General features: G+C 33.8%; 1 protein-coding gene across 11 annotated transcripts in view; it reads left to right on the forward strand.

Annotated features, from left to right (window-relative positions):
- The window catches only part of LOC108001347 (histone-lysine N-methyltransferase 2D), a 681,552-nt gene that overhangs the window by 502,088 nt on the left and 153,268 nt on the right, over window positions 1-26,196 (forward strand). For all 11 annotated transcript variants that reach the window (XM_062075744.1, XM_062075753.1, XM_062075747.1 and 8 more), the window contains 2 exons: window positions 5,798-5,907; window positions 21,789-21,907. In XM_062075744.1, the coding sequence (XP_061931728.1) occupies window positions 5,798-5,907; window positions 21,789-21,907 (229 nt within the window). The remainder of the gene's footprint in view (window positions 1-5,797; window positions 5,908-21,788; window positions 21,908-26,196) is intronic.

Genomic DNA, 26,196 nt, shown 5'->3' on the forward strand with positions numbered 1-26,196 from the left:
TTAAAATAAGAAAAAATCATGCGGATTGACTTCAATGCGATGCAAATTAAAGTATTTATATTATTAACAAAATAATTTTTTTCTTTTTGAAAGAAGGATTAATTTTTTTTAAGAACTTATTGTAACAAAAATGAAAGTATATAAAAAAAATACACTAAGCTAAATATAATAACAAAAATAATAAAAAGAGCATTGTTAATTTTAAACTAATTTTTCTTTAATTTTCTCATCTGTCGCTAATTTATCATTCGTTTTTTCCAACTTTCCTTTCTTTTGGTAGCATTTTTATTTTACACGTTTCTAAATTTCGTGTATTCTCAATTTATTTAAAAAAAAATCTGTGAAATTTTCAAAAATTCCGTCGAAAATTCGAAAAGGCGGGAAAAGTTAATATTTCCGTCATAATTTTTCAAGCGAAGAAAATAGAAGACGAGGAAATTGGATTCGTCAATGGGGGGCAATTTCGTCTACGCTCCTTTGTCCCCTGGAATTCGTAAACAAACTTGAAACGACAAATGAAGCCTTCGCGAGAGGCCGGCCACCACCGACAATTATTTCTCATGCATTATTTATTTCGACCGCTGCACGGAGGGGGAGGGGGCAGGGTTGGCGCATTTTCAGCGTTCCCGCATTTTTGCAGGTCGCGGCTTAATGCGGTAGAACACGTGAAAAATTGTCGTCGCATACCGCGCCACGGCGTGGACCGCCACGGTGTTTTGCATAGCCTGTAAAATGCTCGAAGAGCCGGATAATTAAGACCACGGCGAGGAAACTACAAGTTTTTTTTCGCTCTTCCTCTTTAATTAAGGCTTCTTTCGCGAACGATATAATGACGTATTAGGTTGGCACGTATTGAAATTATTGTTTTCACATTGAATAAAAATTCGTATTGTCCGATTTAAACCATGAATTTTAATCACGTATATTTTAAACAGAGTTTCGATACATGTGTAAATAAATGATTTTTTTTTATATCTTAGTTTAAAGCGTCGCCACTAATTCTTAGCCACTGAATCAAGATTTCACATCTGTTCCAGTAAATTATCTTAACCTTAAATATTTGGAAACAAACGAATAAACCGAAATTACGAAGAAGTATATAATCTCAATGTATAAAGTTCAATTAAATAAATCCTTTTTCCATCGATGTTTAAATACACGTATACATATATTTCGTTACACGATCGTACACAGGTGGCGTAAGTTTACATGCATATAAAATTTACAATCTGTATTAACAATACAACAATATTATATTCACGTATACATTAGCAATAAAGTTAACGGAGAGGGTATTAATATATATCCAAGCTGAAATATACATGGTGGAGGATTAATACGAGAAAGGAGCCATCTCTAAACATCTCGGAGCATATTCTATCAGGAGATATCCTCGCAAGTTGATCGCGACGGCCACCGAGTTACCCGCCCGTATGAATATTAAACGGTTTTTGAGCTGTTGTACAATTGCCGCGTCCTCGGTGGCCTGTTAAGTATACGTGGCCACGAAACCGTGTATTTGTCTAGTAAAATTAGCGATGCAATTATGCAAGGGGAACCGAGGAGTGACGGTTTCTGAGACAGGGGTAAGCCCCGAAGGGACGCGAGTGAAATGCGAGCGACCAAACAACGCCGAGGGAGACGAAATCGCGAATGTATTACAGCCGCTCGAATATCGTTACCAATTAACGGTCCCAGGGCGACGAACGCAGGTCCGGCCATTAAAATGCATCGCGGCTCCCTCGTTAAACTTTTAACGGTGCAATGGAACGAAGAACAGCAATTAAAAGATAGATGCTCCAAATTACGGTTCCGCTCCACCGTGCGGTTAACGGTGAAAACACGTTTGCGTGGTAGTAGTTTTTGGAGTTGGTGGAACATTGATTTTTTCCTCTCTCTCTTTCTTTCTCTCTTTTCTTCTTCTCTTGTTTCCCTGCGGTTTCGTTCCTCCGTTGTTCCCCAATGGGTAGTAGTTGGAGAAGGAGAGAATTTGTTGAACTACAAATTTTTAACAAGAGCGAGAAAATTTTGTAAATTTGCCTGTTTCGTTATTAAAGATCGAATTTTGAACCGTATCGAATTCTTTTAGAGAATCTTCTTTAAAATTTATTAAGATAAATATTTAACGGGTCTTCTTTCAGATGAAACTTTCACCTCAACTGTTTCGTTACTATTTATTAGTCGTTCTGCATAAGATGTACATATGGCGATTGGAATTATTGTGTCTTTCTCTGTACCATTTTTCCTTTAACAATCCGACAAAGAAGTCACACTAACCTTCTAAATCCTGATTGAAACATTTATAACACATCACACACTGTGCGGAGGCGTGTTTGCCACGATCGAGGACGCAATTATATTATTACTCGTGCTCGTGGTGGTGGTGGTGGTCGTCGTGGCGCTTCGCTTTCTGAGACACGAGTCACAAGCCAAGGAGAGGAAACGACGAAACTCCACCTCGCCCTCGGGTATACACCGTTGAAGAGCGAATGCAATCGCGACGAGGTCGCGTACCAGCCTCTGCTCGCGTACTCGGTTAAGTACACTTTATTAAGCATGCTGTCTGCGCGTTGCAGCATCCACTTACGTGGTAAATGGAATTACAAACGCATCCCACCGCCACCCGTGGATGCGGCTGACACCTTCTACGCCCGGTTTACGCGTGCACACGTTAAACCCAACGATCATGGAGGCGTTATGTTTGCGCGATCCTCCACGATCCCGCGCTCGCGGCTCCGCGCCAAATTGCTCGACGCCCTCGAATTAAATACCGGTATTTCTCGAACGAGCGATGGAATTCGATGGAACTTTGGGGAATCGTTGGAAAATGGAAAATGATAGTCCATGTACTTACTTTGTTAGAATTTTGGAGAACGAAGTGGTTTGATTGAAACTCGAGTCAGTCGTGTAAATAAGTTATCGAGTACTTTTCAATATTTTGCTAAAGATTTAACTCGTCAATATTTTGACATTATGGAAATTTGATAACTTTTTTCCAGAAATTATGATATTTTTTATTCTTGAAAGAATTTATAAGAAAAATATATTAATTCTTGAAATTACTTTGTATATAATTTTCTACGTAACGAGACGTACAATTCATTTTAAACTCCGTATCCAAAAAATACTTTATTCTTCTCCACCATCTTCTCCCCCTTTCATCCCTTTCCAAATCATCAATCACAGATGCGCGAATTCGTGCATCTATCAACGATCGAAAGTTGTTTCCCTCCCCCGTCTCGCTCAAACGAACTATAATTGAGGTTGGTGGAAGGGCGCTCGCCGGGGGGGATGAAAATTCCGCGGCGTCGGCGCCGAATTCAGCTTCGGTCGAGCGAATTACTCGCGGAGGACGCGAGGCGCGGCTCGTTTATCAAATTCGCTCGGTATGCGCCGCATCAAAGACAGGGCCGTTGATTTATTAAATTGCGGCCCGGATGAAACCGTGGCTGCGCCGCGAGGAAAGAGGAATCTATTAACGGTGGATTCGACGTCACCAGACGTCGTCTACTTCGAATGGGAAGAGGAGGAGGAGGAGGAGGAGAGACTCCTTCCAAGAAGACAAAATTATTAAAGTTCGCTACGTACACATTTATCTTCTGCCGCGCGCGCGCGCGCGATGGCTCCTTCCGGTAAATACGTCGAAGGTGATGAAAAGCGACTTGTTTACCTCCGTCATCGCGCCACTTCCGGAAACGAAAAAGAGTTTTCCACGGGGAGCGCGTGTACTTTAAGCGTGCTTGGACGAGGAATCTTTTTATTTTAGGGGTAGAAAGTTTCGCGAGGAAGCGAGTCAACCCCTTCTCGTGGAACTGAGAGGAGTATCCGTAGGTGTATGTTTGTACGAGAGATGGATTGGCAGTGTATGATTGTTAGATGGTAGATCGTGAGATTCTTTTTTCTTTTGAATCTTTATCAACTTCACTCGTTAAGTACAGTTGTATGGATATTCATCTATACAGTCAGGGAGAAAAAGGTGTATTTAAATCTTTAGTTTACTCGATTAAATTTCATTTCGTCAATCACCATTATTTCATTTCCTTCGTTATTTTATTTTCTTGAAAAAAAAAAAAAGAAAACGACGTCCAGGAGCATATCCAAAGATGTATTTATCTCTGATTTTTTTGTACAGCGATAATTAAATTGTGCACAAGAAAAGCCATCTTTCCTCTTTTCTCTCTCTCTCTCTCTTTCTTTCTACTAACTAAAGATAAAGTAGAAGGATCCGTGCCTAGTAGAATTCCGGCACAATAGTCGTCCACGGCACAACCATTAATTAGATTCGCCATGAAATAAGGATGGAGGAGGAAGTTGGCCAAATACGAAGGAAGATGAACGCAGGTGTTGCAACGACGGCCAAGAAGCGGAGAGAGAGAGAGCGAGAAAGAGAGAGAGGAGTGGAGGGTGGAAAACGTATCTCTCCTTGAAAGTAAATCGGAGGAGTAGGGCTGCTCCTCGGCCGGAAATGAGGCTTGCCAAGCACAATCTCCGGTCAGGGAAGGCCTCTCCATTTTGTTCTTTGTGATGTGTCCGCAATAATTGAAAATGTCCGCGCGGACTCGAGGGACTTTGTGCTCCCCTTTCTTCGAGCAAACTCCACTTCGCGGCGGGCCACCCCCTTTCGAGGCCGAATCGCGTCATTATTGTCGAGGGAGCACAATGGTCCCGTGAACGGACACAATCGAGGGAAACTCGCGTTTAACTCGCGAATCTCGCGGTTCGTTGCCGTTCTATGCAAATATTCTTCTGGCGATCATGTCTGAATCAACCCTTGTTTGCGAAGAGGGATGTTTTCTTCTTTTCGAAGAGGGGATCACGTTGATAGGGAAATGTACGTGTAGCTTGATGAATTAGGTTTTTTTGTATCTTGGAAATGTTATAGATTCGTTTCTGATATGGAAAAATAAAGTTGTTAATAGATGTTAATATATTAATGATTTCGTTTGAAGGTACAAGCAATTCGATATTTATATATTGAATTTTTATTACAAACAAGAATATTTAAAGATTTTTGGAAAGGATTTATATAAATATGTTTTATCTCCAGATTTGCTCCATCTTTTAGAATTCATATATAATAATAGATAAAAATAAATTAAATTTAGTTAGATTAAAAATAAACATTTTTTTTAATGAAATCTATTTTTAGAATGAAACTTTTCGCATTTAATATCAATTTGACGAATATTAAACAAATTCAATCGATCCTTAACATAAGAAACCTTGAATCAACACTAGTTTTTACACAGTTGAAGAATGGAAAGATTAAAATTATCAAAGAGCAAAAAAAATATCGAGTAAAATAAAAGTACGAGGAAGGAAGAAAACCTTTTTTTTTTTAGTTCAAAGATATCAGCTTGCACTTAAAACATGTTCGACATTTTTTCCCCGATCGATACTCTGGATCGTTTCTTCATCGATCGACGTTGACGGGCCAATCGGCCATTAAGTATATCCTACCGATCGCAAAAAAGGAACGCAATCAATCTTCCATAAGTCGAAGTCTTCGAAGAAACACTCGCTTTATCGTACGTTCGATCGATACGAGGAAAATGTAACGTATAAGAGCTAAATCTCTAGGTGTCGCAAGAAATTCTCGATCGAGAATCTCGAAACATCGGCCCCTCGACGTGTGCAGCCAATAGTTTCGTCATCGATCAACCAGTGGGGAACGGGGGGAAGTGGTTTCTTGCGCGCGCGTGTGTGTGATTTTCATTGAGTGGCGTGTTTCGATTTGCATGTATATCGGTTGGAAGGAAGGAAGTTAGCGGCTCATAGATCTCTTCTTTGGTTTCAGGTAGCAGCGAGGAATCGAGACCTGGGGGTGGGGATCCTGGAAAGTTGGGGGTGAAGAAACCAAGACCGAAGGCTTCGTCGCCCAACCGACAGGGACCACAGCAGTGCCAGGTAGGTTTTGTTTTGCTCGTAAATTATGCAATTGAAAACTCGAGAATCTTTAACAAGATTGTTTAATTTTAATTTTAATTCTTTTTTTTCTCTGTCTTGTGGAAATTTCCGTATATTCAATCAATGTAAGTCACATCTCTTTGTTTATATTTATTGTTTAAACTTGACATATTAATTAAATAACTACTTGAATAATAATACTTGATTGATTTAATTTAAATGATAAGTATACACTTTAATTCTAATTCGAAGATGTGAAACACTTTTTTTATCCTTATATGCAAATATCGTATTTAATTTGTTAAATAAAAATATGTATTGTGAAGAGACTCAAGATTGATTCTTTTTAATAAACGAATAAGATTAATTCTATTAATTCTATTAAAAATTTTGAATAAACTTTCTACATACTTTTCACGATATCTTTTCATTTACATAAAAAATGAACAAATTATAAAATAAAAAAAATATTAATTTGTCAATATTAATAACGTTAAGAGCGAAAGACTTGATGTATCCATCATATATCTATACATCGTTTAACACAGAAAAGCAATTTCATGAACAATTTGGAAAAAAAAGAGGAAAAAAAGAAACACTTCTCACTTTTCCAATACTAAACCCTCTGACACAATTTCCTTTCAACGTCTGAAACACAAAAGATGTCATTCCACGGTCGAATTCACGCGGAAGGAAGAGATAACGGAGGCGAGAATTCGAAACACGTTTTAATGTCAAAGTTGAATCGTCGATCCGATCACAGTTCCCGATGACGTTCGTTCGACAATTTTATTAGCTCGTGAAGACCGACTACCGAAGAGAATTTCCAGTGAAAATCGTGGAGGGACAGTTCATTAGCGACGATCGAATTAAAAGAACGATCGATAGCAAACGAAGTGTGGCTCGCGAAACCGCAAGTCTACGAAATCCGTGCTTTTATTCCTCTCGTTTCGCGTTTTTACTCCGCGCTATTGTTCCACTTGTACTTCACGTTTTATCGCTTTTGTTTCCCTAGGCAGTTTGCTTTTCGTTTTTTTTTTTTTATAATTCTCGTATCTTGCGCTCTATATTATTTTTTTTTATTTCTTCTGCGGTTTCAGTTTCCTTGTATATTTTTCGAAATAAATTCTTTTCTTTTTCATCGTGTTCTTCGTTTTACGTATATATGTACATATATATTTTTTTAAAGCAGAATATATGAATGTTTGAATTTCAAATTGCCTCAAAAGCGATTGAAAAAAAATTGAATATCGTACATGTATATTAGAAAGTGTTAAAAACGATATAATAGTAAATTTTAAATCGATTTTAATTTTTAATATTGCATATACATTCAATATTTATTTATTTGTATACTTGTTATTCGATTTATTTAATGAACAAAATTATTTTTATTCCATGAATGATTCGTTGTATTATTATCGTATAATAAGAGAGTACGATTATTTGTTATTAATCGCTCATTCAGATTTTACAAATATTACGTAGTTTTAGCGTTTCGAAACATATCTGTGTAACTATCGAATTAGGGCAAAAGTTCAAGGCCGTTTCGGAACCATCCGCTTTGTTAGTCCGGTTCGATTTAATTTCTATTCCCAGTTTCTGAACAAAGTCAAGAGAAATATTGGGATGAGCTCTCTCGATTTGCAATTTTATTTATTACCTTGAACTCTATTCCAATATGGAGCACAAAAATAATTTCTTCTATATCCTTGATATGTATCATTTTAGAATGAATTATTTATATTTATATTTATATTTGACAAAAAGTTAAATGAATTTATTTACTATTTTTATCGTGCAAAAATATGAAAAACGAGAAAATATAATTAATAATGTTTCGTTACAATTTTCCAATATTCTTGATAATTGTGTGTAAATTTAAATCGAACGCATTTAATTTATAAAACTGGTATTAAAGAACATATAGCATTGGTATTTTTGATAATATTAAAGTAGAAAATTGGATGATGGGAAAAAATTTTTTCGATTTATAAAATTTACATCGGAAAAATATAAAATTACGTTAAACGTATATCTCGAAAAGTTTATCTACCAAACCACTAAATCGAAATTAATTGTTGAAAATCTAATAATTCAATTAAATCTATTTGTATCGTCGAAATTTACCTAGCCAGTTAAATGCTCGAATGCTCCGCTTAGATACAAATGGCTCTAGAATAAATGTAGAAACGACTACATCCGTGACATTCTCTGTTAATTTACGTCACGATGAATTTCCTGTATGTTAATAATTAAACACATTCGCTGTGTACGAGGCGAATAACATAAACTGATTTTCGAATAGATCCAGCTCAGCAAATTTAATTTTATCTCTTTGAAGATATTTCGGCGGCGACCGTGTTTAAATATAACATTAATTACACACTGTTTCTTATAGGATTATTGTCTCTCAAATGTATCGAGTTCTTTGAAGAATATCTTCAAATTTCCATTCAATTTTCATTTGATTGAATAACAATTTTCACAATAATTATTTCATACTTTGTTCTTAAAAGAATATTACAATGTTATAAATTTAATTTTAAAAATATAGATTTTGAAGAATATATTTATATATTCTCAATCTTGAAATTGTTTATTATTATAAGTTTAAAGTAGATATAATCTAAGAAATGAAAGAAACACATTTTTGACTATTTAAATTTCTGATAACATGAAATTTGCATGGATAGTTAATCACAACAAAAATAATTTTGAAATTACATATATCAATGAGTTAAAAATCAGAATATTATAAAATGGAATTTATATTACAATCAAATTCAAATTTATTAGAATTAGAAGATTGAAAATTAATATATTTATATTTAATCCAATTATCTCACTTTTTCAATTTTTTATATATATTTTTTGGTTTCGAGGCATAACCAATGCTCCCTTAAATATCTTTTACCTGATGTCTGCACTAAGGAATATCGCATTTGAGAATAAAATCAAAAGTAAATCCCCCCCAAAAAAAGTTCGAAGTGAACACACCGAATAATTACATTTACTCCTTTTCAATTAGTCTCAATTTCGAAATCTTTAAATCTCATCCTCCATTTCCTCCAAAATTTCCAAAACTCCACAAGTGTTCGATCTCTCGTCTATCATTTCACTCTCGACTCTCCATTCAAAATCCTCGAAATTTTCGTCCAAATTAATCGATCATTCGACAATCCGTACATATCATCGATGACCAAAGCGCGCATCCAAACACGCATTTTCTCATACACGCGTGACCCAGATACAGATCGGCATGAAATGACCGGAACACGAAAGCCACATTTCTATCGATACCTATTTATGCAGGTGAGTTTGCAACAGCCGAACCGGTGTACACACGTACGGAGGTCGCGTTTCACCAACAACGATGGACAATGTGTAACTCGGAAAGGCTATTGAATATTCAGGCGGCACGATCCTCGAGCATCCACGGGGAACACGCCGCCTCGTCGAGTATAACACACGAACGCAATATCTCTTCGTTCGCGTAACCGAGCAGCGTAGTTACGTCAAGGACCATTTAAAGGAGTACGCCTGTTTTTCCTCTCTTTGTCTTTGAGCGCCGTGTTTAAGTTACGTCACGTTACGCCGTTATTCTCTTCGTTTTTTTTTCTTTTTTTATTTTATTTTAACAAGTAGGGGAATATTCGAAGAATATGAAATGTAACTTTACGAGAATGGAGATAGCGAGTGGAGAGGATTTTTGAAGAATGAATATATAAAGTCGTTGGGATATTTTTAATTAATAGATTTTCGTGGGGAAACGAAATCAAATATTCGAAGAAATTGTTAAAAAGTACGAAGAGGAATTCGAAACAAATTGAAACAAAACGAATCAAATAACGTGTTCAAGGAAAACAAACTGCTTCTCTCACTCCACTTTTTAAGTACATTTTCCCCGACGAAAAGATCGAGTTAACTCGATATCTAATCCGATCCATTATCTCGAAACGAGCATCTTCGTCTCGTATTAGAGAATTGGATAGCCGGGAAACGAAGGGCCGTGAATTACGGTTCGCCTTGTTACATAATTAAATGATGGCTTGGCCGACTTGTTGACAAGCCCCGTCGATGTATCGAGTTAGCAACGAATTAAGCCGATCCTCCACGGCTCGATTATGGCTCGGATATCGGTGTTAAGGAGAATCGAGGAGAAGGAGAAGGAGGAAGGCAAGACCCGGGAAAAGTGGCTTCTGGCCTCGTGGTTCTCGCTCGACGGTGACGTCGATCGCCCTGTAATTTTACGGGAAATTAATAGTTACTGGTTGCACACCGGGATCGTGAAAACCTTGGCGAGTCGATCGCCACCCTCCGTTTTATCCCTCAATTATCGGCAATTCGTCGTTCACCGTTTGATACTTTTTAATCGACGGCCCATTTTCCCGGCACTCGAACCCTTTCCAATTTTATCGATACAAATGATTTTAATAACTTTCTCGTAATTTTTAGAACAGTTTTTTTCCGAGTTTTGTTAAGTTTGAAAAGTTGAACGAAGAATAAAGCCGATCACTCGTTCGTAATGATATTTTATATATATAAATTGAAAATAAAAGAATGTTCGTTTCTATTGTATTCGGCTAATTTTAATTTAAAATGTTAGAAAAGTATATTTTACTGGAGAAAGAGATATTTTGGTATAATTACAGAGCATATTATTAAAATTGTAATTATTGTGTAATTGTAAAAGTGTAAAATTCATTATATTCGAATGTTTTTACTTCAATTTTATCGTTACGCCGAATAATAATTATATTTTCACGAAAAATGTAGTTGAAAGATTGTGATGACAAATCTGAATTTTGATAAGTTTTATCCTTGACACTATTAGGTTCTATCGCTCGTATGCATATTTTTGTATCTTTATTAAAATTTAAAGTAAAAATAGCTCATTTTATTTCAAGCTACATTTTGTCAATGTAACGTATGATAATGTAATTCTCTAAAGGAATATAAATCAAACCTAATTTTTGCAACTTTGATCTTGTCACCCTTGCTCATTTGTATTTTTATTAATAATTCAAGAGCATCCAATTTATTTTTTATTTAAGGAAAATTTTTTAAATACGTGAATACAAAAAGTAGTTGAAAAATTACGTAACAAAATCTGAAACACAACAAATTTCAACCTTGACACAATTTTTAGAATTCTACTGTTCGTATACACGTGTAATCTCTCGAGCGCTGGGATTCATTATCGAAGATGCATTCCACGATGGCTTTAATATTTCATTTGTATTATTATTATATTAAATTTTTTATCTTCATATTGAATAAAATAATATGTAAAAATTTTTATAATGCGAATTTATTAATATTGTGGAAACAATTGCTCATAACAAATACATACGATTAAGGGATATTTTTAATTACAATTTATTAATATTATTGAAAGTAATATTTTTTTAAATAAATATCATGTATAAATAAAACATATGATTTCATTATGAAATAAACTTTCTTTATCGGACGAATTGATTTTTTGAATGTAAAAAAGATAAATTAAATTACTACATTTTTAAAATAAAATTTAGATTTATTTATAAATTATATAAAATAGAAGAAATATTTAAATAACTTAATTTTAAATAATTCTTTGACAACTATAGATATTCCTTATTAATTATTATTTTATCTTCAAAAGTTTCTTATAATTTAGGATCGTATTCATTGATCAAAACTTTCTATTTCTTTATTCCTATTTTTATTCCATATTTGTTTTTTTCAGATTTCATTTCATTCAATCTACAAACATTCATTTGAATTTTCTTAGTTATTAATCAATTACCATTATTAGATTTTATTAACATATTTTCCCTCATTTCTATATATTCCATCTCTCTCTTGTTGGATGTTTTCAAAGACTCGTATTACAATCTCCATTGTTATTGTAAACGTAACTGTCTATTAATGTTATCATTAATGTTTCGCTCGATGTACAAACATATTTATTTAATTTCGAAATATCTCTGACACTTATCACGCTTCCAAGAAACTATATACCACAATCTCTCCAAACCGACGTGGTTTTCACGCCAATGTAAGATTACCAATGTCGCGCAGGGCGTGTAAATTTTGTAGTGACACCGACGTGTTCATTGTCAAGGGATCTAACGAAGATCACAGGCGAGGAACGTTCGAGATAATTCGAGCGATTGCATCGATCCTTTCGAGGATACCTGGCCGCCTCATGTACACTTGCTTACGTGTGTGCGAGCGTGTACGCGGTGGTCGATTCACGGTAATCCGAAAGCGAGGAGAACTCCGTCCGAGCACAATGGGGTAAAGCGATTGAACCGGGCGAAATCTGATGGCGCATTCCTTCTCCCGCTGCAGTTCACCAACTCTGTGTTTCTCCGTGTTTTCGTCCTCGAGGATATATTTCCCCCTCTTTTCCTCCACACGTGCACGCGTGCATTCCGTATCCGATAACATCGTGCGAGGGTTTCGAGAGTCGTCGACCTCGAGTCTTTCCTTCCGATCCGATCCTCTCGGAATCGAAACTCTTCGTGCAACGTGCTCGGCCAATGATCGGCCCGATAAGCGTGCACCTCTTTCAGGGGAAACGGCCGATCCGTATCCCCCGAGTTATGGGACGTTAAAGCGTGCCGCTCGCAGACCGTGTAGATCGTTAAGTTAATTAATTGGGTAGGAAGTTACCGGTTGTATCTCGGCTCGGTAGACGTTGTGCGGCCTCCAGCTTCGTGGAACACTTGCGAGGATCATCCGCCTCGGCGAGATGAACTGATCGGCCCTGATCGATGAAGTGGTTCGTTAGAATTTATGGAGATGATTACGCGGCGTTTCCGTATCGGAGACGGATAAAATTTTAACGGTAAGTTATTGTTAATCGTCGGATAATCGTAGCGGCGAATTACGAAATTTTGCTTAGAAATTTTAACTAGTTATTTTTCAACCAATTTTTCTGGGTTCTTGGTTTCCTCGTTTGATTAATCACGAAGAAGATTTTGATTGAATTGGTTGAAAAATTTCTTGAGACGAATGGGAAGAATTCTTTTGAAGGATTTATTCAAGTTGATTTGACATATCTGAAAGTTAAAGAATTTTTGAGAAATTTAATATGTAATATTAATCTTTTATGACTCAATCTCTGTCGCATGAGTTGTAAACTTGTGATAGATTAGGAAATACGTGCGAGGAATTCAATAGTGAAGGAACGATATCGATGTCGATACAGATTATCACATAAAAGGGAAATCGTTTTAAAGATAGGAATCCCTTCTACTAACGACATAACCGCGTCATCTGATAAAAAGTGATATTTTTTGCTACAAATTTTCCTAATTTTCGATATCAACTTCAATATAAATCTTTCGAAATTATCACTTGTGTACACAAGAACTAGATCTAAAATAATAATTTTCTATCGATTTATCTGATACGTTTATATAATTCGCGATTCCTTATCTCGACCCCCTCAAAATTATGAATAATCCTACGACTAAATAATTACGACGAATAATCTCACGTCTCCTTGTCCCCCCTGCATAATAATACTTAACAGACACGCTTCCGTCAGATTTACATCCTCACAATATCCCCGAAATCTCATATCCGAAACAGAATCATCAACGATCCCGATCCTCCTCGTCGAGACAAGAAATTCCTCGTAGCGACTCGTATTCCCGCACCGGTAATTCCATAATTCCTCCATTGAAAACGGGCTCGGAACGCAGCCCGAGCAAGCGCGAGTGACTCGGCGCGATTGTCGTTCGCTCACAATGAGGGCTTCAAGTAGCGTCGCGACGTCCGCCGCCTCCTTTTCCTCGCGAGTATTCCTACCCTTAGTAGTATTCCATCCGTTGTGTCCCGAGCATCCGCGCGGCGAATAATATAACCCGTCGTGGCGGCTCACTTTTGTGCCCCCGCACCAACTCACCACCCACCAAACCGTTCCCCGCGTCGGGGGATGCTGCTCGTTATTCACGGGAGTGCGAGTCTCTCCCGTTCGGCCGACGAGTAATAAGATGCACTCCTTTAAATATATACCGGAACCGACAAATTGCATCGCCCGCCGCTCCCTATATAACGTTTTTCAGGGAGGAATCGTCGAGACGAGTGCGGTCAGCCGGAACGAATCGTTAATCGTGGAGTAGGATCCGCGTTTTAAACTCGAATCAACCGGCTGCCTTCGAATCGTAGGCAGGATTAGCGAGGGTGGGGTGTTCGAGGCTGCATTGTTGCTTTCTTTTTCGGAGGAGGGTGTTTTCCCTTGAAATACAGGGCTAATACGCGGATACGTGAAGTTTTGAGATGAGGATAGGGGGTAGGATCGATGCAGGAATATATGAAAAATTGATAAAGGAAAGTCAAGGATTTTTTGAATCATTAACGATCAGTATCTAATATTATTTAATTAAGAAAGAATAACCTATTGCCTAATTTTCTACTCATCGTGAAATTAATATTTTCCTTTAACATATATATATATAAATAATATTAATCACAAACTCTATGCAAAATTCCAAAAGATACTCCGACCATACTCTTCTTATTTCCTGGTCGCATGGACGGCGAAGACAAACATCAACTGATCGAGACCACGAATCATCGGTTCCTCCTGCATCATCCAACTTCATCCATCGACTTCATCCTCTCCTTCTCCACCAACCTGCCACGAAACTTCACCCCTAACGAAGTATCAATGTTACCACTGACGGATTACGTATTCAGGAGCGGCTCGGTGTACATTGGCGGGTTTGGCAGCGCGGACAACGAGGAGCCTGCTGCTGCAGACGTGCACGGGTTGATACGGGGGGAGGGTGGAGCGCCAGTGGCCAGAGGGAGGCGAGAGAGAGCTGCGACCGGCTGCTGGTGGCGGTACAGGGATCTGGAAAGGCCAGGAGTAATGATGTTTGTTTAGCTCTCGAGGAAAGACCGTTAGCGGGGTTGGAAGATACGGGTTTTGGCACGAAGATGATGGCTAAGGGATGAAAACGACCAGCCGGTGTCGAGACGTAGTCCTCTCTCTTTTCATCCCTCGTGTCCGTCTTCGTCGCTCCCACGGACGCCTCCCGTAAATTGAAACTCCCGTGTCCGTGGATCTGCAGCTTCTTAGGAAGCTGGGCTACGCAAATTAGATTTTCTGCTTAGGGGCTGGGAGCGCGATTTTCTCGGCCCTCTTCTCCGTTTCCCACTGATGTCTGACTTCTCGGACCACTCTCCGCTCTTCAGTATTTGGCGACTCGAAGGGAGAAGTTTTGCGTGTACTTGGAAGTTTTTAAACGTTTGTGGACGGGGATGTATTTGGTTTTAGCAGAATTTTGGGCGATATGATGATAATTTAGGTATACGATTTTGTCATTTGTGACTTTTTTTCTCGCTTCGTTTTCTTTTTGTTTAACTTTGACTCTTTCTTTTCTCTGGTAGCGTTTAATTAATAAGTGAGAATGTTAAATATTTTCTTAACGATAGAAATAATATTTCATCGTGATGTTTACATTGTAAAAAGTTACAAGTTAATCAACAAGTTATTTTAAATAGAAAAGTTTATCTTTTAGAAAGGTGGATTTTAAAAATACGTCGAATACATATGTTATCGATTAATCAATTCCATATTATTGTTTTCATGTACGTAAATATTAAAGATAAAGTACATTCGTGTACAAATTTTTGCAATAATATGTTGATTAACAGAGATTTAAAGAACGTGCATTTTTAATCGATTTAAAAATGGTATTTTATATTTTATTAATTGTATCGTTTCTTATGTTCATTTCATATATTCATACTTCTTATGAGACATTTTTTTTATTTTATCGCGAAATATTTGTATCAGAATCTTATAATTAGGTCAAGAATGTATCCATTTTTCACGATGCGTGTGCGCTTTAGTTGAAAAGTGTCTCATCGAAAAAAAAAGTGAGGTGTAATATCTGTCAAAAGTTAGTTTTTTAATTACGATACAAAAGATCTGACAAGCGCCACTTTAATTAAGATTAAAAGTCCGATAGCATGGATTGCGGTTACTTTTCTTTCGATTAACCTAGATTTCACTGGCCTCAAAGGGAAGAGAAATGGCGGTATAAAGAAGTGGTATGTTATACATCTTTCGCGGAGACACGTAGTTTTGTTTTATCACGAATAATAAACTTCTGTTTCTTGATAAGAAATTGCACTTTATGCACGTGACGTTGGTTTATTTAAATTAGAGATGACCTTAATATCCATCCTTGAACTACGATTCTTCATGAATTTCATTAAAAGATAGTACGTGAGTTTTCATTTATTAGTCTATCATGTTGTATATTCTTTTTTTTTTTTTATTTTGCCAAGATATAGCAGCGAAAGGAATTAGTAGATTGATAAAAATTGTTCCATAAATGTTTTCGTTTTTAATATTTATGCAAATGAAATTGTTTGAAATTAAAAATAAAATTAAAAAATGAACTTTGATACAAAAAATATCTAAATTATTCTTCGTAGACTCGAATTAATAAATTATTGAAGAGAATTATAGGAAAGTGAATATTACAGATATGTTATTAAAATTACATAATTTTAGATTAAATTGTACAAAGAACGTTACGATTATTTGGATTTCAATTATACAAAATTTTGCATTTATCTTTTATGCGATGAATATTGAAAAATCGTTATAATTGTCTCATATTCATAAATTTATTTCTTTCAAACAAATTTGTCCCTCAATTAATTGAAATAACCGACGCTCTCCTCAATTTAATCATTATTCAACCTGTTTTCCAAAACTATAATATATTCCAACGATATAATTTTTTAAAAATCTATCCTCCAAAATGAAAAATGTTCGAATAAAATTGGTTGATAGAAATCATCTATTCGATCGGGAAACGTAGCAAAGATGATGGATGCGTTCTATCTTTCTTTCCAAGGATATCCCTGGGATATGATGAATGACGGCGAAGAAAAAGAAAGGAGAAAAAAAAAAAGAATTCACGAGCCGTTCACGAAATATATATTTCCTCTTAATATCGAAATTCTGCGAGCTTTCCTCGAGTTGTTCGACGCTGGTTCCGCGAATCCAGTAAATTTCACGGCTCAAGTATCAATGATCGCTGAGTCGACGGTTTATCCTTTCTTCTCCGTTCCATTAGGAAAACGGAAGTTTCCGGGACGGGGGAGGGGGGAGGGAGGGAGGAAAGTTGGTTTCGATTGGAAGGCGAGAGAAATTTCCGCGGACGAGTCTCGAGTACGCGACTTATTCGCATCGTGGAAGCCGGAGGGGCTCGATTGAGCCGAGTCGAACCGATGAAAATAACGGCGAAACGAAAAGTGGAAAGAAGTTTTCCGATAATGGAGCCGGGAATCGCGGAACCGGGCCGCGTCGCCACGTGTTGGCCGCAGCTGCATTGGAAATTAATTTCGACTTAACGATGCGAATACCGGGCGGTGGATGTCGGTGGATTTTCGATGCGCTACGATGAGCTTTTGATGCGTGTAGATTTCTGGAGGAAGGGGAGAGCAAATGGGCGGATCCGAAAGTCGAGTGTGCACGCTGTAATTCTATAAAATTTCGAGGATCGTGAAGAGAATGGAAATGTAATTTGGAAATGGTGTTTGAATGAGGAAAATGATAGATATGATAAGTTTTTCAAATTCAATTTTGATAATAAATTGTGAATTTGAAAACTTTACTATTTGGGATAAAAGCGAATGCTAAAGCGAAAAATGAAAAGTGAATTTAATCCAAATTAATTTATAATTAGTTTATAAGAGAAATTCAGGCTAGATAAGAATAGATATTTCATGCTGTATATTTGATGTCAAAATTGATAAATTTTTATAATAAAAGAATTATATAATTGTTTTGTTATCTTTCTCTATATTTTTATTATATTTTAAAAGGGTTGGAACTATTATTTATATTATATTATGATATAATATACTAGTAATATTTATTTATATATAGAAAAAAATTTATTTAAAATAGTTTATTGTAAAAATAGTAGATTAGTATATAAGATTTATTTTTTAAATTTATAATTATTGACATTATTGAAATAATTATAAATATAATAAAGTATAAACGAATAAAACTGATGAGTTTTAACTATAATATGTTTATATCTTTACAAAATGATATGTTATACAAATAATGAAATTGTTCTTTTAGAAATAGTTACAAATGATTACTTTTAATACAAATTTCTTTTTAGATTCATATTCCACTAAATAAGCTGAGATAAATATTTTTCCACATTCATTTAGATATACACATTCATGAATATTTTCCTTTTTCATTTTGTATTTCTTCACATCTATATCTTCTGTCTTTTATAATACAGACTCTTTCATTATTCCTTTCGTTACTTTTGAATATAAAAACTATACAATTTTTATAAATATGCATATATGCTGAATAATATATATATAATATACATATTATATATGTATCATTTTAATTCATAAAGATAAAGATACGTCAATAAATTTTTGATTCGTTATAAACTAGGGATTTAGAATCATCTAACCACGACAATAAGCTAAAGATGAACGTAAAGGAATGAGCTGAATTTCAGTAAACGTTGTCCGTTCCTCGCTAAATTTGAGCCACGGAATTTCACATGATATTCGACGAAGGCAAATTCGACGCCAATTCCGGGTGTTCTTGCGCGTCCCATGGGACTTTCAAATGAAACAGCGTCCATGCGCGCACAGGCCCTCGGTCTTTAGCTTCCTGAAATAGTTGGTGAAATAGTACACGCCCCTGCCCGAGTAATAAACTCAATTCCACATACTTAACAGGCATACCATGTCTGACACCCTCGACCATGTCTTCGAGCTGCTTGTTGTTAACACATGAAATACCATGCCAACATCTCACGTTAATTAGGAATTTTGTAGGATAGGATATTGTCTTGTATTTGGATCTTGGTTCTTTTCAAAGAAGAATTTATTTCTTTAATGGTATTGGCAGGATTAAATCTTGGATAATTTTGATATATTAATTTGAATATATTTTTATTCTCTCTAAGTTAGGATGGGAATAATATGAGAATAAAAATTATTTAATAATTAAGATTCATATTTTAGCAATATGGATATACTATATGGATATTTAAAGAGAAAAAAATTATTTTTCAATATTCTCGTGCAAGTATGTGCCTCTTTTTTTTAATAATTTTTAATTTAATTTATTTAAATGTAATAATGTTATTTACTTATGCTTTATTAGTGAAAATTTATTATTTAAATTGGAAAATAATTGAGGATAATTATAATATTTGAGAGTATAAGAAATAAAGAATATTATTTCTTTTTTTGCCAATAATCAAAATATATAATCAAAATATCAAAATATAATAAGGATATTTAAAGAATCCATCAAAAAATAATATATATACTTGTCGACCTTATTTTTCTCTATAACTGATGGATTCATAAAAAAAAGCAACTCTTGCTCAATTCCAATCATAAAATCCATTTTATTATCTGAGAATATCTATAGGAATTGTGCAATAATATAATTGATATTCTGTCAAAAAATAACTTATTTGTTTTTTTTTTGAAGACAATGTTTTTACTTTTGTATTCATCAAATATTATATATATATATATATATATATATATATATATATATTATATATATATATATATATACAATGATCTAAGTATCATATCTGAAAATAATTTATCAAGAAATAAGTAAATAAATAAATAATAAATCATCGTTGGCAAATAAAACATCATGAATAAAAAGAAGAACAGATTATTTGCATTAATGTCTTTTTTCTAATATCTGAGAAAAGCAGATCACACTGAAACACGGCAAACAAAAACGTGGAAACGTGGCGTTCACAATGGGGCAATGATATCTTTATTGTCGTTCTAATGTCCGTCGTAAAGCGCGTCCGGCCTGGCTTTACGATGGCTACGTGTGGTAATTGAAAATCGTGTCCAGCCTCGTTCTGTTTCACGTGTTCGTAATGAACCGTTCAAAACACGCGACGGCGAATTGCGGACCATTCGCGCGATACGCGCCTCGATTATTGAAAGCACAGGCCATGGATTGGAAGTCGTTACACTTGGTTCGTTGTCGATCGCCACTTGATTTCCGTTGGAACCAAGTTTTCACCCGATTTGATTGGATTCTTCAATTAAATCGTTTTGATTCGATTATGGACATTCTAGTGAAATATATTAATATTTTAAGGGGAGAATAATTAAATTTCTTAAAAAGATTTTTTATCTATAGCAATAACATTGATATTAATTAAAGAGTTTTTTGAGTAAATTTCTTTAAATTTTATTTGAAAAGTTAAAAATATTATTTTTAATGTTATTTGAGAAAATTTAATTCTAAAATATTGAATTGCATATTATAATATTTAATAATGCAATCGATCGTTTATTCCATCGAGATTTAATTTTTTTTTTAAATAATATTAAACTAATTCATCAGTTTAAGAAAGAATAAATAATTGTGTTTATATTTTATAGAAAATTTGGATTAAATCATGCTTTTACAAATGAAATATTCTATTCTACCAATGAATACCATATAAAATCTGAATTTTCGAACTATTAATTGTAAATAATATAATAATAATATTAAACAAGTAAGTCTTAAATATATTTTTTTCTAAATTTTGTTAAAATTTGTTTTGCACTTTTCATGTTCGAATATTTTTGTAAAAATTCAAGTAAAGCTGTGGCAGTGGAAATAGGGAGAAATAATAGAAGCATCACCGTGCATATTTGTTCTGTAGCGTAAAAAACACAGGAAGTTGGATGTATTTTTGGAATGCAGTCATTAATGGATACTAGGAAATGTGTGTATGCGGGCATGTAGCAGTGCCGTCTACGTCAAGCACATTCGCACGGTTGGCAGTAACATGTGTCAAATGTTAGACGGTTCTGAAAATGTGTTTCACGTAATGCTAATAGCCAAATATAGGTTTGCTGAAATTACATTTTACCAATTTGTCAACGATTTCGAATAATTAAAAAATCATTTTATCAAAAATAGCCAAATTTTTAACATTGCTAGAATAAAAAAATCTCAATGAATATTTTATTTTGAAGAATATTGATACACGTGTATACGTTTGATCCTCATTTATTTCAATCTGATACTTAAAAATATTTTTTTCATATATTTATATAATTTTTCTTATTATTAATATATTTTATATTTAAATATTACGAATGTTATTGAAAATATAAATTAATTTATATAATTATCATTTTCAAATCTTAATATATTTATTCTTGAAAAAATTACAATTTTTTCGATAAGTAAATATATAATATCGAATAATTCTATATTGATATTTCTTTAAAAAATAAAAAAATATATATATGATTAGATTCTATTTCAAACAAATTTTTTACTAAACAAATTCTGTGATAAAGACTTAAACTTTTCGAAATAATTAAACCAATCACTGTTATGTATCACTTCAAATATCGCGGGCGTTAGGTGGTTCGAATCCGAAGTCTCTTCGGGTCCTTTCGTGTCTGTTCGGGTATTCTCGGCGCAGGATGGCGCGAGCAGTAACGAAAAGTCACGCGCAACTAATATGTCATTGTCTCGTGCGTAATAAAATATTATCGTGTATAATAAAGTGTTTATCGTGAATCGTTTTGTTTCGAGGTATATTTTCGATCTTGAGTTATCATCCAACATCAAGCATCACATATATATGTACGTAAAATATCTGTTTACTTTGATTTAATAATTTTCCGTGCTTAGTAACATTTCTATTTCCACTATTTCTCGTTGTACGAACAGTTCATTTTACCGTAGTGACATAAACTCGCCTAACCTTGAGCCATAACCTCGAGATCATAAATAATCAATTAAACTGACTGCCAGAGATGGAACATCAATACAAAGACACGCTGACACATTTCACGATTTCTGTCTACAGGTCTGCGGGAAAGTGTTCAACAACGCATCGGCGCTTACGAAGCACAAGCTGACGCACAGTGACGAGAGGAAATATGTGTGCACGATGTGCGGCAAGGCGTTCAAGCGGCAGGACCACTTGTGAGTACAGATGAACACAATTCACCTCTTTTCTGCGTCAATTAATCAACGTTAATATCGTGTTTCTTGCCTCAGTCATTTCAAAAAAATGAAATACTGTAAATGATAATTCTACATTTTTTTTTCTTTCACTTAAAAACTTTCCGTTTCTTTTCAATCGTGATTTTCTCTTTTGTGATTTTCTCTTTGAGTGAAACGGTTCCATTTAAAGATCGAAAACTTTTCGTTTACGTCTGTCAAAGCTTCTCAAGGAATAGATACTGGTTAAGAGCGAGGTTTTCTGAAATTTGTATATTACATAATATTATAGAATAGTTGTTTTATTGCTTTGTGCACTCGACAAGAGGATTGTTTCTGATACACGATTGTTTCATCTTGCCACATGAGTGAGCCATGAGAGGAGTTTATTCTCTAGGTCGGATTTCAAGAGCTTATGCTTTTGTTATGAAAACCTTGCGGTTCACGATTGCTACCAAATAAATGCTAAGTTGGATTGCTGATAAATTTTTATGTATTCGATAAATCAAAATCGTTTATTAGAAACAAACGCAATTTCTTAAATTAAACAATACTTTGGATTTTATCTAGTAATTTTTGTTAATAAACATTCGTCCTTATCTTGATTGATATTAGATTTAATTTTCTTTCTGAGAATTTATAATAATATTTTTGAGTAATCTATCCTTGTATCTTTAAATCCTTCAATTTTCAATTCTTTTAATTCTAAAATAATTAAATGTTTTGAGTCTTAAAATCTTCGAATCTTTGAATTTTAAATTCTTTTGACTATTAACTTTTTCCATCTTCGAACTTAGAAAACTTTTAAATTTATAACTCTTTGTAAGTACAATCATTTATAAGTACAATCATAAGATCGATAAAAAAAGAATTTAACAAGACAAATTCAGCGCATTTGTTGCTATTTCTCGAATTAAATAAACATTTCGAGACGATTCTTCGTAAGATATGTACGATCGGAGAAAAGAAAAGTAACGATAGTGTGAAAAGAGAAAGACCTTCGCAAGGATCGCAAGAATTGAAGATTCAATTCTTCCCCAGAACGAGAAAAGGAGAATAAAGAAGAATCAATAGTGGCAGCGATGGTTACCAGTCTTGGTCAGACTTGTTGGCCGGTCGGAAAAGATTAGACTTGTATTTCCTTTTCGTAGACGTAGATCTACAAATCCTCTCTTCGTTCCTTCCACTTTCTCGATGGTTCTTCCTTTCTTCTTATTCGAGATTCGCCACATACCTCGGCCACGTTTCCACTCGGACAGTAGTTTTCCTTTCTATCACCCTCTCTCGAGCCCTCTCTCCGTCACGTTCAACTCGGCTTTGCGGTATTACTCGCGATTCGTTGAACGCTTTGTCAGAAACTTATTGATACCGCATGAAACCGTTGCTTCTCGTGCTTAGGATATTTATTAATTTTCTTTGCCTGATGTATTGAGATTATCTTATTATAAATTCCTTGAGATACTTTATTACTGCTTTACGTTGCTGTTATTAAATTACGGTAACTTTTAAGATAATCTGTAAATAATTTGACATTCTTGTTTATTTATTAAATTAATCGTGAATGGTAAATCGAAACTTTTTATTATCCGGCAGAATGCTTATTTTCTTATACATTTTATATGTATACTCATTTTTGTATATTTGGATTTTATTGTAGTGCTTATTGATGATATTAAAAAGTTTTTATATATATGAATAGATATAAATATGATTTTTATATAACATAAAGAAATATATGCAATAAGCTATAAATATATTAATACATATTTCGATTAGTAACTAAATTTATTCTTCATCAATCACCAATTATTATTTTATAAATCTCCACAGAAATTACAATTTCCTTCACAGAATATTACAATATCTCTTTCTTCTTTTTTTCTCTCTTCATTCATTTTTTTTTAAATATTTTCTCTTTTTCTTTGTTTTCACGTAGAAATATATATCGTATCTTTAACTATTCAACAAGCCGAAGAAATATCGTTTCATGAAATTCTTCTAAAGAGTTTCTTTAAACTCCATAGATATTCCCTCTAACGATATCTTTTTCTTTCGTGACATTTCATTTCTCAAGATTCTTCGATAATTTCATGGAAATTTCTCAAGATCGCCCATTTCTGAAAACAATGTTACTGAACAACATTAACTGAATCTTTTTTAGAATAATTAATATTATTTTCTTTATTTCGTTTCTTATTGCTCTTTGTTCGAGAAGTTGTAATAACTTTATAATTTCACAAAAACAAATAATTAGAATTAAAACTTGTTAAAAATTTATATAACTCATAAAATAATATTATTATAATAATATTTTCATTTCATTTAATTATAATTATTTCAATGTTTTCTTTAAACTACATCTGTGATACATATTTAGAATATAATTTTCATAATTTTATGAAAATTTTTCCTATTTTAATTGTTATCTTCATTAACAATATAATGTTAATAAAGTTCTTAGTAATTGAGCTTATATTTTAAGTATCTAATTTAATGAGAAATCTTATAATTGGAACTTTCGAAATACCCGCGTCGAAATCGCCACAATTTTCTTTTGTGCTTGGTTCTGTCAGGGCTACGTGCACTGGATTCGAGCAGACTGTATTTTTCTTTTCCTCGACCTTTCCACCATGTCACCTTCGTTTTATGTACGTATTTCATTCGATAGGGTCGCTCAACACCCGGCTCAATACGAGTTGACGAACAGCCTGAAGAATTACTTTCGTTTCATCTCTCGTCCCCTAGAATTTCTTTCCCTTTTTGTCGTTCTTATTTAGTTCAAATGCATCGTCTCACCTATTGTTCCTTTTCAAGCTCCTTTCGTAATTCAAGATTCTTCGATCGATCGAGAATACTTATTGAATTTAATATATGTTCGATTTTGAATTGCAAGTTTAATCAACAATTAATTGTTACTATTTTGAACGATTTTATTTGGAAAGATAAAAGTTATTATTCTTAAGTAAAATGTTGTGAGTTCAAATTGCAGATAATTCTCATAATAATTTTTTAAATAATAAATATTTTTATTTTTTTAATTAGTATTTCTATTACAAGTTTATATATGTATGTATGAACTAATCAATATATCTGTTATATTTTTGCAGTGAATGATTATTAATCTTTTAGAGTAATCTGATTAATTTAAATACAAACAATATTTTTGAATATTTTTTTATTACAATATGTTCTATATTCGTTTAGAAATATTTTATAATAATAAAAATAGAACAAATTTTAATAAATTATATATTTGAAAAAATCATCAGAAAAATAAAATATTTTTCAAAAAATCTTTCATAAATAAACTAAAGATTATGCTAAATCATATTTTTTATAAAAATTGATAAAAAATATTTATTTCATTTTTTAAATATCAATAATAATATTAAATATTATATATTAAACATTTTTAAATTCAAATTTTGCATAAATGCATAAATACCCTTTTTCTGTTTACAAAAAAATAAAAATTAACGAAGCAATATTTCCTCCGATCATTCAGATATTCTACTTCAACTTCGTTCTTCGCTCGAAAATTTCTTTTAAGAAATCTTTCGCATTAAGATTTTTTAATTCTAACAAGCTGCACGCTTATACAAGAACAAACTCGATTTCAAACATTTTGCCGTGCGAGCATTCCATTTGGCTTACGTCCATAAAAATTTCCTTACTTGGAAACTCGTTTTTAAGAAAGCATATGCCAGGATTCGAGTAAACGATGTGGACGACTTTATCCGATCAGAGAAAAAGTCCTTAGCCTGTTTCCCGTTTTTATTGAAATCTTTTTAACCTCGGATAGAACCTCGAAAAGGCGAGGGACTTAAGTATCTAACTCTGTTCATAAAAAGTCGTAAAGAATTGCACTCTCCCTCCTTTTAAACTTTCCTAGCATATAGTATATATATTTATATATATATATATAGGGCCACGAAATTCTAACACGAATGGCGAAAAGATTCGCAATAATTTACTGAATCGTATTCTTGGTCTATAAAGCCGGCATTTAAACCTAGCCGGTACAGTTCACAAGTGGAGCAACGTCGTTAAACTGCTTTCTAAACTCGATAGCTCGAAGAGTTAAAAGGAAATTGTTGTGTAATGAGTTCAAAATATCAATAATCTTTTTGTGCGCGTTAAGAGTACAATTATTCAATCTTCAGAATATAAATTGATAAAGATTAAAACAATTATTGATTGAATGATTTTTTAGACAATTGCTCTTTAAATGCAATAGTGATGAATTCAAAATATCAACTTTCTTTTTGTAT

This window comes from Apis cerana, linkage group LG5, assembly GCF_029169275.1.
Source record: "Apis cerana isolate GH-2021 linkage group LG5, AcerK_1.0, whole genome shotgun sequence".
Classification (NCBI taxonomy): domain Eukaryota; kingdom Metazoa; phylum Arthropoda; class Insecta; order Hymenoptera; family Apidae; genus Apis; species Apis cerana.